Source organism: Dinoponera quadriceps, unplaced genomic scaffold (genome assembly GCF_001313825.1).
Source record: "Dinoponera quadriceps isolate SergipeBrazil2010 unplaced genomic scaffold, ASM131382v1 scaffold2088, whole genome shotgun sequence".
In the NCBI taxonomy this organism is placed as follows: Eukaryota; Metazoa; Arthropoda; class Insecta; order Hymenoptera; family Formicidae; genus Dinoponera; species Dinoponera quadriceps.
The window spans coordinates 351,360-364,223 of NW_014556152.1; the positions used below are offsets into that span (position 1 = coordinate 351,360).

The 12,864-nt window shown below is 39.7% G+C and overlaps 4 protein-coding genes across 6 annotated transcripts in view; 2 read left to right on the top strand and 2 right to left on the bottom strand.

Moving 5' to 3' along the window:
* Window positions 1–620: 620 nt before the first annotated feature.
* LOC106747024 (FGGY carbohydrate kinase domain-containing protein) lies at window positions 621–5,350 on the bottom strand. Its single transcript, XM_014624260.1, has 13 exons — window positions 5,261–5,350; window positions 4,998–5,163; window positions 4,795–4,914; window positions 4,095–4,360; window positions 3,880–3,991; window positions 3,565–3,802; window positions 3,354–3,481; window positions 3,092–3,274; window positions 2,708–2,915; window positions 2,484–2,634; window positions 2,319–2,393; window positions 1,693–1,967; window positions 621–1,452 (listed from the first exon to the last, which is right to left on the bottom strand). The coding sequence occupies exons 4-13, from the start codon at window positions 4,269–4,271 to the stop codon at window positions 1,368–1,370; spliced, it is 1,632 nt and encodes a 543-aa protein (XP_014479746.1). The 5' UTR covers window positions 4,272–4,360; window positions 4,795–4,914; window positions 4,998–5,163; window positions 5,261–5,350; the 3' UTR covers window positions 621–1,367.
* Window positions 5,351–5,847: 497 nt separating this feature from the next.
* LOC106746996 (ribonuclease P/MRP protein subunit POP5) lies at window positions 5,848–6,959 on the top strand. 2 transcript variants are annotated; one of them, XM_014624218.1, is made up of 4 exons: window positions 5,848–6,052; window positions 6,130–6,275; window positions 6,416–6,585; window positions 6,707–6,959. In XM_014624218.1, exons 2-4 carry the CDS (start codon window positions 6,134–6,136, stop codon window positions 6,827–6,829), a joined length of 435 nt encoding a protein of 144 aa, XP_014479704.1. In that variant the 5' UTR covers window positions 5,848–6,052; window positions 6,130–6,133; the 3' UTR covers window positions 6,830–6,959. The 2 variants fall into 2 exon arrangements, with proteins under 2 accessions (XP_014479704.1, XP_014479703.1); XM_014624217.1 differs by having other exon boundaries at window positions 5,849–6,042; window positions 6,707–6,955.
* A 69-nt stretch (window positions 6,960–7,028) lies between these two features.
* Window positions 7,029–10,406, bottom strand: LOC106746995 (nucleolar complex protein 2 homolog). The gene is made up of 12 exons (XM_014624216.1): window positions 10,234–10,406; window positions 9,938–10,107; window positions 9,623–9,849; window positions 9,396–9,514; window positions 9,201–9,310; window positions 8,970–9,124; window positions 8,665–8,889; window positions 8,403–8,591; window positions 8,211–8,327; window positions 7,998–8,129; window positions 7,709–7,924; window positions 7,029–7,610 (listed from the first exon to the last, which is right to left on the bottom strand). The coding sequence occupies exons 2-12, from the start codon at window positions 10,089–10,091 to the stop codon at window positions 7,089–7,091; spliced, it is 2,166 nt and encodes a 721-aa protein (XP_014479702.1). The 5' UTR covers window positions 10,092–10,107; window positions 10,234–10,406; the 3' UTR covers window positions 7,029–7,088.
* A 312-nt stretch (window positions 10,407–10,718) lies between these two features.
* Window positions 10,719–12,864, top strand: part of LOC106747021 (RING finger protein 157) — a 4,478-nt gene continuing 2,332 nt past the window's right edge. For both annotated transcript variants that reach the window (XM_014624256.1, XM_014624257.1), the window contains exons 1-6: window positions 10,719–11,030; window positions 11,220–11,338; window positions 11,488–11,753; window positions 11,841–11,982; window positions 12,067–12,270; window positions 12,369–12,611. In XM_014624256.1, the coding sequence (XP_014479742.1) occupies window positions 10,943–11,030; window positions 11,220–11,338; window positions 11,488–11,753; window positions 11,841–11,982; window positions 12,067–12,270; window positions 12,369–12,611 (1,062 nt within the window). In that variant the 5' untranslated portion in view covers window positions 10,719–10,942. The remainder of the gene's footprint in view (window positions 11,031–11,219; window positions 11,339–11,487; window positions 11,754–11,840; window positions 11,983–12,066; window positions 12,271–12,368; window positions 12,612–12,864) is intronic.

The following is a 12,864-nucleotide window of genomic DNA, read 5'->3' on the forward strand; positions in this document are numbered from 1 at the left end:
TACATTTTGTATGTATAAGAAAGAGTTATAATTAGCGTACTTATTCAATGACGAGATCGAAGAAGCATTTATCTAGTGCGTAAGGATGAAAGTAGATAACACACGTAATGATATTGATCCACATCATGAACGACGAATGAAGATGCGATATAATAGTGAAGCACAATGCTTTTGCTCAAACTGTACCACAGGGCTGTCAATACAAATATAAGTATTTCGTACATTGTTTCAAATAAACAAATAATTTGACGAATAGAATGATATTATATGTACATATTAATTCTTGATCAAGCAAAGTGTTTTATTAGATATCATTTGTTATAACAATGTCATAATTATAATCTTTTTTCCTGACCATCTGGACGAAAATGATAACTTTTACGGAGAGCCACAATTTTAAAACAGGTAGGTAGATCATCAAGCAATCAAGTAATAATTCAATTTACTAATATCCTTGATGTCGTGTAGCAGTGTCCTATTTTATCGGTATTAATATTCTTATCAAACAGAGAGAATCTTTTAATCCGCTTCACCATCGTATTGTTAAAAAAAGATAACAGGTTGAAAATGAGGCTGGATTATTTCTGAGACTGGAAAGTGTAAATAACTTGTGCTGATAATTCCATAGTAAAAAATATAATTTGTGTAAATAAAAGATTTTTGTACAATGTAAATTGAATATAATACAATAGTCTCTATCTCGATCGTTATATGGAATATTCTCGGTAATATAAATTCCCATATGTCTTTCTACGGTAATTATGTCAAATAGAGGGCCCATCCTCAATAACCTTGAACTTAACAGATATTGCAGAGGTCACGCTCCTGAGTAACCTTCAGAAGGTTATTCACACTAATTACAAAATTATTAACAAAAGAAGTCACGTAAGTAGAATATAGATTCTTTGTTAATAGAATTGTCTCAGTTTGCCTATACAAGATCATCGAGGGTGGATTCGCTATTCGACATATTTACCTATTCTACTTCTACATCATAGCTCCAGACTTAAACGACCATAAAAAATATGCACTAATAAAAGCAGTGTCTTTTTCCAGATCACAAGATTGATTGACTACGAAGAACATTCATAGTGTCATACAAACACACATGGTGTCGACACTTTACAGCGGGGTATCGTTGCTTCGCATATATCATAAAATCAAATTGCCTAATATCTATCGCGTTATCAAAACTCCATTTAATATCAGTATCCTAATTGAAGCATCGGAGATTCTTTTTGAAAGTTTATCAAATTTTCGGAATATTTGTCACACGTTTCAAACTTTCCGAATTCCGGAAGACTTTCGGGACAGTTTCACCATTTTCAGTCCATTTAGACTAAAAGGATATAAAAAGGGAGAGCAGACTACAGTTCTTCGCTCATTAATCTTCTATAGTCCTGTTGATCCTGAACCATTTTCTTGAACACGTGATATTTCCGAAGATGATACCTGAAGTAATGACGGATAAATATAATAATAAATATATAGCATGCAAATGATATAATTCCCGAATTTTCTTTAACTACTTGGTAATCGGCTTTCTGTCAACAAATACCTAAATATGTGATTTCACTATATTGTAAATAAAAAAGGAAAAAAAAGTAAAAAAAATATATATACACGTCGTTTCCTCTTTACGGTGATGCTTCGGAATTCCGTGCTCGTTACATTTACCGATCGTATACTTACTTGTAACACTCGCTCGTCGGCTTCACTATATTCGCCGTTCCTGCCATTCTTTTGATAGTCTCGTGCATAGAACACTGTTTCGTGGCACACGCTCCGAGAATCGCGGAGCCGACTAAAACCGATTCCCGTTCCAGAGGACAAAGTACCGGCAATGCCAACACGTCGGCTTGTATTTGGATGAATAACGGATTCTGACTGAGCCCACCGCAGACTAATACAGTCTCGATATTATGTCCGGCAGACGTCATGGTTTCTATTATATGCTTTGTACCGTACTGTAATGAGAATTGATATTTTAATATGACATTTCGGCGATCGAGGGATAAATATCTTACATTATCATCTATCGTATCTATCGAAAAGTCGAGATTTACGTATATCAGTGACAAGATCTGCGCCTTGGTGGCGATGAAACAGAATACAGTTGCGATAATTGTTCAAACTGTTGTGATAATTATGAATAAATGATCACGCGAAAAGACGCCAGACGTCCGCATGGAGTCCGGTTAGCTCGAACGTATCTAATATCGATCGCAGTTTTCATTCGCGAAATAAGGAAGATCGCAACCCACTCGATTGATTATCGGTGCGTAAATCGAACGTTTCGATAGTAAATCGCGACGTACCGTTAACGCCTGCACCGTCGCTAAGTATAACAACGCCAAGTTCTCCTGATCCACCGACAAGGATAATCCGGACACCTGAAACGCAAAGCTAGATCTGTTTACTGCGATATAGACAGAGCGAGGTTTCGCATCTAAGGAAAGACGCGATGCCAATGTGTCGATTACCATTCCTTTCAGAGTCGGATCGGCGAGAGGCGAACGATTACCGTGGAAATCCGGCCACACGTGTACATCCTTCGTCAGGTACGACACATTCTGCAGACTCCTCTGCTCGGCCATCACGTGCAACAGCTCGGACAGGTGTTGTTGGATGTGTCTGAAATGAAACACGGCGTCGAGAAGAGCCGCCTCGTCGTCAGCTATTTCGACTTCGTCACGGCGAGACTCACTTGTTGCCGGCCAAACTGTTCAGGATTCCCGGCGTCGCCGGGTGAGTGTCGATGACGTGGTCGAGCAGCTTCCCGGTGGCGCTCTGACCGCCCTCGTTCAACCACATACCGGGCACCATCGCGCTGTAGTACGGCCCCCAAACGCCGCTCACATATATCTTATTCTCGTTCACTATCATGTGGCACGTCGAAGTACCGCAGATCAAAGCTGAAAAATTGAGGACGGTAAGAGGCGCGCGAAATTTTCTCCCCGCGAAATGACTGCCGCGTGTTCACAGCAGAACGTTTTCTTTCGTTTCTGCTGAGACCGAATGATCCCTCTAGATCTAAAAGAATAATCCAATCTCAGTTTGGAAAGTTTCCATTGACGGTATCTCGCCGTACCGAGTCGATTGGAGAAATTCGGAGATATGTCCGGTACGTAGCAGCCGATCATGCCGAGGCCGCCGGCGTGCGCGTCGATCAGCGACGTCCCGACCGGAGTGTCTTTCAACAGTCCCAATTCGGCCGCAGCTTTCGCCGACAGTCCGGGCTCGATCGCGTCGCCCGGCATCCTCACGTCATTACCTAGATTGGAGAAATTTTGACATCGATGCACTCGGCATCCGTGAGGAAATCGCGCGACTTGCACTGTCCGTTACTTTACCTATTTTCCGCCAATTGTCCTTCTTAAGATCACGCAAGTTAAGTTGCTCGAAAAAGTCTTCGTCCCATCCGTGTTTACCGTTGGGATTAGCACCGTAGTTCCACTTACACACTAAAGAACACAAAGATCTAAAATAAAAAATAAGGAATAAGAGATAACCGATTATCTCTCCTCTCATCGGTGACGGATCCACGCGTCGATACCAACGTACCGCGATTCGGACTCGGTGGCTTTCCACGTTAAGAAATCCGGCAGGTCGAACAAAAGTGCCGCGGAATTCCAGGAAGCGGGCAAATTCTTCTTGAGCCACAGCATCTTCGGCGTTTGCATCTCGAGGGAGACTCTGCCGCCTACGTATTGCAATATATCGTGAGCTGTAGCGTTGATGAACTCGGCTTCCTCGTACGCTCGGTGATCCATCCACAATATGACGTTCGATTTCTCCTGACCTGGACAATCGGGTACATTCGTTCGTACGTGACAAATAAAAGAGATCGAGGAATATTCGTCGGTTTCCTGCTCTTACCTGTAAGACTGACTGTCACAGGTGAGCCCGTCTTGTCTATAGCCACCAACGAGCAAGTAGCATCGAAGCCAATTCCCTTAACATTTTCCGCGTAAGTATCAGCGACTACCGACTGCAAGAGCAAGTATAAAGTTAGATCTTCGAAGTTACAACTTAGTTCTAACTCGGTCCATTTCTCTCTTATTCTCCAATCGCATCAACAGATATCACCCTACCTTGACAACGTGGCACACTGCGCTCCAAATGTTATCAGAGGATTGCTCATAGAAGTTTGGAGCAGGATTGAATACCTCAAGGGGACACGTGGCTATTTTCTTGATCTTTCCATTTGAGGTGACTAGAGCTGCTCGAACACTTCCTGTCCCCACGTCTACGCCCACGAAGAAATCCATGATTGTCGCAATTGCGTTACAACTGACACCTGCTACCTCGCGCCAAATAGAGCCAACTGAGCCTTCCACATAGAGAGCTTAGGCACGAGCTATAAGTAAGAAATGAATCACGATTATCAGCCGACCATAGTGCATGTTGATCATTGACTTTATACTCCAAGATGACATGACCCTGAGATAACACTAATTGCGAAGGAGATATGGTGTGAATAAAGACTCTAAACAGTGTAGCACATTATCAGCTAAAGCTCATTTAATCCAGCAACACACGTACAGATCCCTCAGGTCGGTGAACACAAGTAACGTGCAATTCATCAGTAACTTCCTATAAATTATTAACAGCTACGAAGCTCAAGAGTGAAACAATCTCACAGATACGTCCGGCATATGGTAGGCTGGAATTTTATTATTCTAAATAATAAAATTTATCTGAAAAATGCGTGTTCAGCGAGCAAAAGTATCGTTTTGTGTTTGCAACATTTCGCGCATAATTCGGAGATGCGTGGAAATTTGCGCGAGTTACCTCAAATTTTAAATTCCACCTTGCGAGTCTACTGTGCGGTCATCCGACACGACGTCGCTGTACATTTCGTAATTGTGACCTTATCTAGCACGATGTCGTCACATACTCGCCCTGTAACATCTAAAAATTTAAGTAGGGCAATGTTTATTCACTTGTATTTGAAGTCATTTAAGTCGTAACGTTTCTATGTATAGGATACGTACTGTGTAACTGCGAGAAGAAATATGCAACGTCGATCGCACAGTAGGCATAAAAAGTACGCCACGTGGTCGTGACACAAAACCAGTTCCATTATAATAGCTTGTACACGTGCACCGTACCAAGCCGTACGCTTGATACCGCTTGATACTCGACGCTATCCAACCTCACCTGATCGACCCGATACGATTAATATAAGTTAGGAATGAAATTGACTAAGAAATCGATCGTAACTTAAAAATATGGAAATTAATCAATTGATTCTTACAATTTTATCATAATTCCTTAACATCCGATTGTCAGTAGTAACATTTAAAGGTGTTTATTATAGTCAGCACAGAGCAATGCTCGTATATGTAATGAGAAAAAACCGAAATAGTAGTTTAATTTAAATTTTCGTCCTGTATTTATTATCTTGTAGAAAAACGAGTACTTGATTGTTTTCCGTTCACTCCCTTTCCGAGCAATAAGTATTGCAATCTGTTATATGCTTGAAAATCAATAAAAGTTTATCTCCGAGTCAGATGTTCGGTTGTATTATTAAAAAGTATAAATATAAAAAAAAATAAAAGTAGATATTATAAAAAATAAAAAAATGTGTTTAATCTGTTAGTGAAAAAGTTAATACTAAAAAATAAAGGTCTTTCTAACTTGTCGTTGAACCATTCTATTTGAAAATAAAAAGGCTCTTCGACCTGCCGTTGAGCGATAATATGTGAAAATAAATGGAAGTACGTTTATTTTACAACTGTTGAAAGTTTGTCTGCCTTGTCGTTGAGTCGTATCACTATGATAAAATAGGTCATTTAGCCAAAATTCAAACCAGCCGGTAAACAAGTTTCCTTGTGTCACCGCTAGTTGGCATTACTTCTTCGCTTAGAGCCGCCGCTGCTTTTCAGCAACACAATCCTAAGGCGGCATACAAACAGTATATTTTAGAGGTTAAAAGAAAGAAGAAGATAAACCGAAGGAAAGGCTAAATTCTAAATATTTTGAAATATTTGTGCCGAACGAAAAGTATCCTTAAAACATGGTCCGCTACAAGACAAGGTAATTCGAGGTATCACATAATTTATAATGATTTTAACGTTTAACAATGCGTATCATTGTGTATACACGAGTTATATCCATTTATAGGTACATGATTCTTGAAATAACACCGCATAAGAATAACGATAAACTATTATCATTGAAAGCCACAGCTCTACAGGATGCTATTCAACAAAAAGTGCAAACAATGTTCGGTGATTTTGGAGTGGCTGCGATAAAAGCTGCCTTTAGATGTAATCCAATGTTCTGTTAATAATAGAAATGTGCTTCCAATATAATTCTTGTAACAATAATACAATAATTTCATTACTGCTTTTAACTATATGCTTCATGTTTCTTTTATAACTTGAATATTAATTTAATTCGGTTACAGCAAGATATTGTAACACACACACTAAAATTGCAATGATCAAGGCAGGACATGGCCCTCACAAATTCTTATTGCGTGCTATTCCACTAATAAACGATATAAGTGGACGACATGTTAAAATAAGTATTCTATATGTTGGAGCGACTATGAAACATTGCTTTCTGTTTATCAGAGTACGTACATGATATTTTCTACTTATTTTATGTTAATAAGATTCCCTGTTATTCTGTATTAAATATTCAGAAACTACATGTGTGTACGTGTGTTCATATATTTCAATATATTTTTTCCTAGAAACATCAAGAAAAGAAGCTGGAACAAATATGGGCAAGTTTACGGACAGAAACTGAAAGAAAAGAAATGGAAAAAGTTCTTATGACTCTGACACCTGCTATGAAAGACTTTATATCAAAATAATGTAACACAATGTGATATATAATTTTTAGCTGTATATAATATAATATATATTTAACTACTACTCTTTCACATTTCCATTCTTGTAAATAGTTGTTTATATGTTTAAGAGGGTATGTGTAAAGACACTATAGAGATCATTTTACTAAGAATAAAAAAATGTGCATGAATCTTGGCTGGGTTATATTTCGTAAAAATAAAATTAAATACATGTATTTATTTTTGCACTATAAACTTAACAGTAGTTACACGGATACAATTCTCAATTCCAATCGTCACTATTAATATCTTGAACAATATCCGTATTCTCTCTCGGCAATTCTTCACTTTCGATATTCTTTTTGGATATCTTAATTTTCTTCTTTGATTTTTTCGGCTTACTGGTCGTCGGTTTTTTCCCGGTATCGCCGTTCGTTCCTTTTACCCGCAATTCGAATTCGCTCTCATCGTCACTCTCTTCCTCAAACTGCTCGTCGTGTTGCCGTTTCTTCGATTTCTTCACAACGGGCAGCTTGTATTCCGACACCTCCTCGGTCTTCGTGAGCAACTTCAGTTTCTGCGACTCGTGAAGTTTGATCCACGAGGCGTAAAACTTGGCAATCGCGGTGCCGTCCGTCTTTATCCTGTTTTCCCAATTTGCAATCTCCACCGTGTTCTTTAAATCAATAGGTCCTTTAATACGCTCGGTTTCGATATACTTCCTATTCTCTTCGATTTTTTCCAACAGCTGCTTGATCTTTCGACAATAACTCGCCACGCGGCACTTCTTCAGGAACGCTTTTAACTAGAGATACGATTTAATTTGTTAATTTGCAGTATTTACAAAGAGAGAAATATATTCCCACAAAATATAAAATATATACGATTCTGTCTTCCACATACCTGTATTATGCAAGGTATGTATACATCTGGAAAGTATATTGTGTGACTTTCGTTCGCTGCATTCTCCAATATAAGTTGATACACGCTTTCGACGACGCTGTCCTTAAAACCGTTTTCCGCGAGCTGAGATTTTGACATTCTCAATATACACATAAGCGGCACAGGCTTCATTGATACGGTCTTGTGCTTCTTGTTAAAATCATAAGAATCTAATATCTTGAACAAAGAAAAGGATAAATATATCATACTCTCGTCGAGAGTAAATTTAGTTTAAGAGAATATTCGATACCTCAAGAAGAAACGGTAAAATTGGTATAAATGTTCCAGTTTCCTTAGAAATTGTGACCAACATCTGCACGCAGTGGAATCGCAACGGATAATATTGCGCAGTTGGGATGACTTTTACCGTTCCTGTAATTATCTAGAAAACGAATAACCAAACACTTGTAGTAAACTAAATTAAGCTACTCTTGCCTAACGCTTGCTCGTGCAAATACAATACCTGCACCAGCGGATATAGCAAAGACCGCAGCATCGATTTCTTTGACTTGGATATTAACTCTGTCCAAAAGCGTAGAGAATTTATATATTGCCAATTGTATACAGCTTGGAAGTTTTCCTGAAAGAAATACGGTGTATTGAAGTACGTTAACAGTGAACTTCGTGATTTTTCGAAAGAATCGTGATCGATCACCTTCTTCTTTAGTGTTGTAGCATTTCTTAAATGGATGGCTAGTTGTCTGACGTAAAGGAAGGCGTGGCTATAAGAAAGATTATGATCAAGCAGATAAATTTCAGCCAAAGAGTGCCTCATGAAATTAATCTCCGCTAGTGTGTTGGGTGAGACGAATTTGGCATTCTCGACATATTTCACATACATAGTCTAGAAACAAAAAAAATCTAAAGTGATGCGACTGTCGATAAGTATTTTTTTCACCGTAGCATATGGATCTCACCTTCAACAGCATCTCCAGCACGGATTCTGCGTGATTTGTTGCGATGCGAAATATATTTATGAAGGCTACGACGCGAACATTTTCCTCTCCAGTTGACCATAGCTTCACTAAAATCCTTAGTAATGGTTTCGTCAAGGATGAAAATGACTGCGTGTAGGGCAACATTTGATAAAGATGCTTCAACAGTACTGTGATAATATTAGCCGACGAGACGCTTTGTAATATCTATGAATAATACATTCGTTGCAACATATTTGTTTATATTTAAACTACGATGATGAAAGTTAAGCAAAAGATTCACAGACCTTAAGTAAATCCGCCAAATATAATTTTAAGATGCCTCGCATCTTTGGAAATCTCTTGGATTTATGCAGATCTTTGGACACTGATTCAAGTTTCAAAAAGGACTTGAACGCATCAGGCAAGTGCATTATGCATAATTGTACCACACCATTAAATACTGAAAATACCAGTCAATAAGATTAAGAAATAACATCTAAGAACTCGTCAGAGGTTAAGTGGAAGCTAAAACTGACCTGCACTTCCTTCTACCTTGTATCGCATTGTAGTCGTATCGCCTGATTCAGCAACAGTGTTCAGAGCTGCATGAAAGGCATCCACGGCGCATTTAATAGTAGTTAGTGATCTACAAGTTTACATTACATGCTTAATATCTTGTCGGATATTTCATGAGACAAGTGTGACGTGATGAAAAATAAAAAGTATCTTACTTGTCTGTAAGTATTTTCTCTTGCCAAGTTTTCAGCAATTGCAATGTTATTTTGTTTTTAGAACCATCCTCAGTGATATCTGTTTCCTCCGGTTCAAAATCACTGTCGTCACTAGCAACCTGGTCATACGTAGAGATTCATTAGAGAAATACAAGTTTATAACTTAAATTATGAACTTTGAGTTTTCACTATTTGTAGTTATTAACTCTATAAAAAAGAACATGTACCTCTAGATTTTCATTAGGGATATGTTTGTTATCAAATTCATTTGTTGAATCATCGTCACCTTCGTCATCCGATATTTTAAATTCCAAAAGGTTCTTATCGTTGTCTTTTAAGTACTTGTAAAACTCCGGATCTGTATCCTTTAATTTCATTAAGGACATTTTATGCTCAGCTGGATCCAGGTTACTTCCACCGCTGTCGCTATCTTCCTGTTCACTGTTTTCATCACCTGTATAAAAGTAACAAGTAACGAGAAAGAAAGATTGGCGAATACACAATTTGTAGTATAAAAGAAATCAAGATATTTTAAATTGCACCTTTCCCTTCATTCTGCTCGTCGGTGCCATCGCTGTCTGTATCATTTTCAAAATCTTGTTTGAAGAATTCTTCTGTGGTTACTTTGCTCAAGTCCTTTTTTTTCCTCCCGGCAACCAATTTAGAATTCTTTCGACGTACCTTCTGCGCTTTCATTTTTAAAATTCTTAATCTAAAACAAAATATTAAATATCATTATTATGATGAAAACATGCATAACCTCTCGCCCTTATTCTATGAACATTAATTTGTAATTAATTCGTAATTTATCATTAACAATATTCTTTTTCTCCTTTACCTGAAATCTTTATTTAAAAAAGTTATAAATATACATATACGCGCTATAGATAATTATAAATATAAAAGTATAGTTTATAAAAAGATCGAAAATTCCCACGTGCACGAGTACTTCCTTCCCGCCTTCGAAAGAATCGAAGAAGAGTTCACAACTTGACAGAAAAGCAAAAAAGCAGAAGAAGCAGAAGCAGCAATCGTGCCAGTAGTAAGCAGTGAATAAAGCGAAAACTGTCGACTACTGCGGAAGTTGGCCAATCAACATGCAGTTTTTCGGTAAGAACTAGAAGTTGATTGGCTACCGCTCTAGTAGCTCCATGTCATGTTTCTGTTGGATAGAACAGGGTGGCCAATTATAAGCTGGACCCGCTGAATCTAGTTTGGGAGGTCTCTAATCTCCTGTGGTCTTCAGCGCCAGCAAGCGGCTGAAATATCTACTAGCGATCGGTTGCGTATGTCCGTATGCATATGTACATCTATGCCCGCTGTTCTCACTGACGATAGCCTTTGACAGGATCGTTTTAATTTTACTCGTGTGTATAAATGTGACTTGTGGCAATTTTTAGTCGCTCCTCAGCGACTAAGCGGGGTTCACACGTGTCACTCGTACGTTCGTTTTCCCTAAACGCTCCCGAACGGAAATAATAAATACATCCGCAGACATCTGTCGCTTGATTGCGCGCTCCCGCTTGTGATTACTGAACAATTGCGAAATGGGATCGTTGACAAGCAGGCAGAACGCTGGCGTCGAAGAAGTTGACATTATCTCCAACCATGCCTATAAATATCCCCCACGATCTGGTACTCGATTTACTTAAACTATTGTAAAACATTGTTATTTTTACACCGCGAACATCAGCACAAGATATCGAACGATCTGTAACATCTGATAATGTCTACAACCAGTATCTAAAATATCTAAATTTGTCCTTGGCTCGTGATCTCTCGGAGCATTACCGCCTTATTAATACGCAGAATTATTCCTGACAGGTTCTTATTTTGGTAGCCATTTTATAATGGGCGGTGAGCGGTTTGACACACCTCAGCCTGAAGCCTATCTTTTTGGGGAGAACGCAGACTTGAATTTCTTGGGCAGTCGTCCGACACCTGTACGTGGAATACAAAGTTGTCCTTTATCGAGCCAAGTTTTCACTGAGGAAAATTCAGTCTCCGATCTCTTTCATTGACGTCTTCGCGTCTCACCTCATCGCTTGTATCAGCAAGGTATTTTAACGATCATATTCCATTCTAATCGCAGTTCCCGTATCCCCCGCCGCAACCCAACGATCCGACGAAAACATTGAAGAGTTTGGTAAACATACGAAAGGAATCCTTGAGGTTGGTTCGCAACATGGACCACATGTCCACGTCCTCGCAGTACCACAACGGCAAGCATTACGAGGACATCGACATCGACAAGAAACCGAATCGTTTTAATATCGAATTTGTATTTGACTGCGACGTGAGGTGCGCGATAACGATATATTACTTTTGCACGGAGGAAATCTCGACGAAAGGAGTCGCGTATGTAAATTAAAAGAAGTTGTTAAGACCGATCTGTATACCGAGCCGCGCACAGGGCGTAAAACCGAAGTATTTTCTTGTGTCTAGTTACATACCGCGAGATCCATCCATGAATTCCGAGACGTATTATTACAAGAAAGGAGCGAATCAGTTGTTCTCGCAATCGACGCATATATTTGACCCAACGTTGTACAGCGAGGAGGACTTGATGTATAACGCGGACAGAGAGGTATTTGCACTACGTACATTGTTCGCGATAAGGCTGGTATATTTCCTGGACTGATCAAGCCCGCCCCCCTCCCTCGACTTGTAGATCATCCCAATAGCTATACACTGTGTGGCGGAGGAAGGTTCGGACGATCCCAAGCAATCCCACACGACGATCGCCGTGGTCGAGAAACATTCCGACGGGACGTACGTGCTGAAGGCCCTTAAGCAGAAACTCTACGTCGACGGGCTCTGTTACTTGTTACAGGAGATATACGGGATCGAAAATAAGAATACGGAGAACGCAAAGGTACAAGGAAATAGCTTGCATATTGGGACGCCTCTCCCTCCTCTTGGCGCTTTCTCTTCCGTCTTGAATCTCACCTTCTTCCTGTTGTCCTTGCGCAGCAACAAGGTAGCGACGAGGACACCGAGGACAACGGTTCCGAATGCGTGATTTGCATGTGCGACGTGCGCGACACGTTGATCCTGCCGTGCAGGCATCTGTGTCTGTGCAACGGATGCGCCGATTCCCTGAGATACCAGGCGAACAACTGCCCGATCTGTCGCGCGCCCTTCCGGGCGCTCCTGCAGATCAAGGCTCTGCAAAAAGCGACCGGCACGATCATATCCAATCCGCCGCTGCCAGAGGTGAGCGCGCGGATAATTAATGAAGAAGGAAAAAAGGTCACTGCGCTTCTTCTACGATCGTTGCTGTGGATTTTCACGATTTCCGAGACTTCATTGTAAACTTTACATGACAATCTAAAATCGGATTAGGCATCGCTAGTGACCTACGTTTGACCAGCGTAAAATCGACGTGACAAATGCCGGTGCTGTAAACCACTGGTATTACATATGTTAAACAGCATAGTTATATAACATATATATATATATATATATA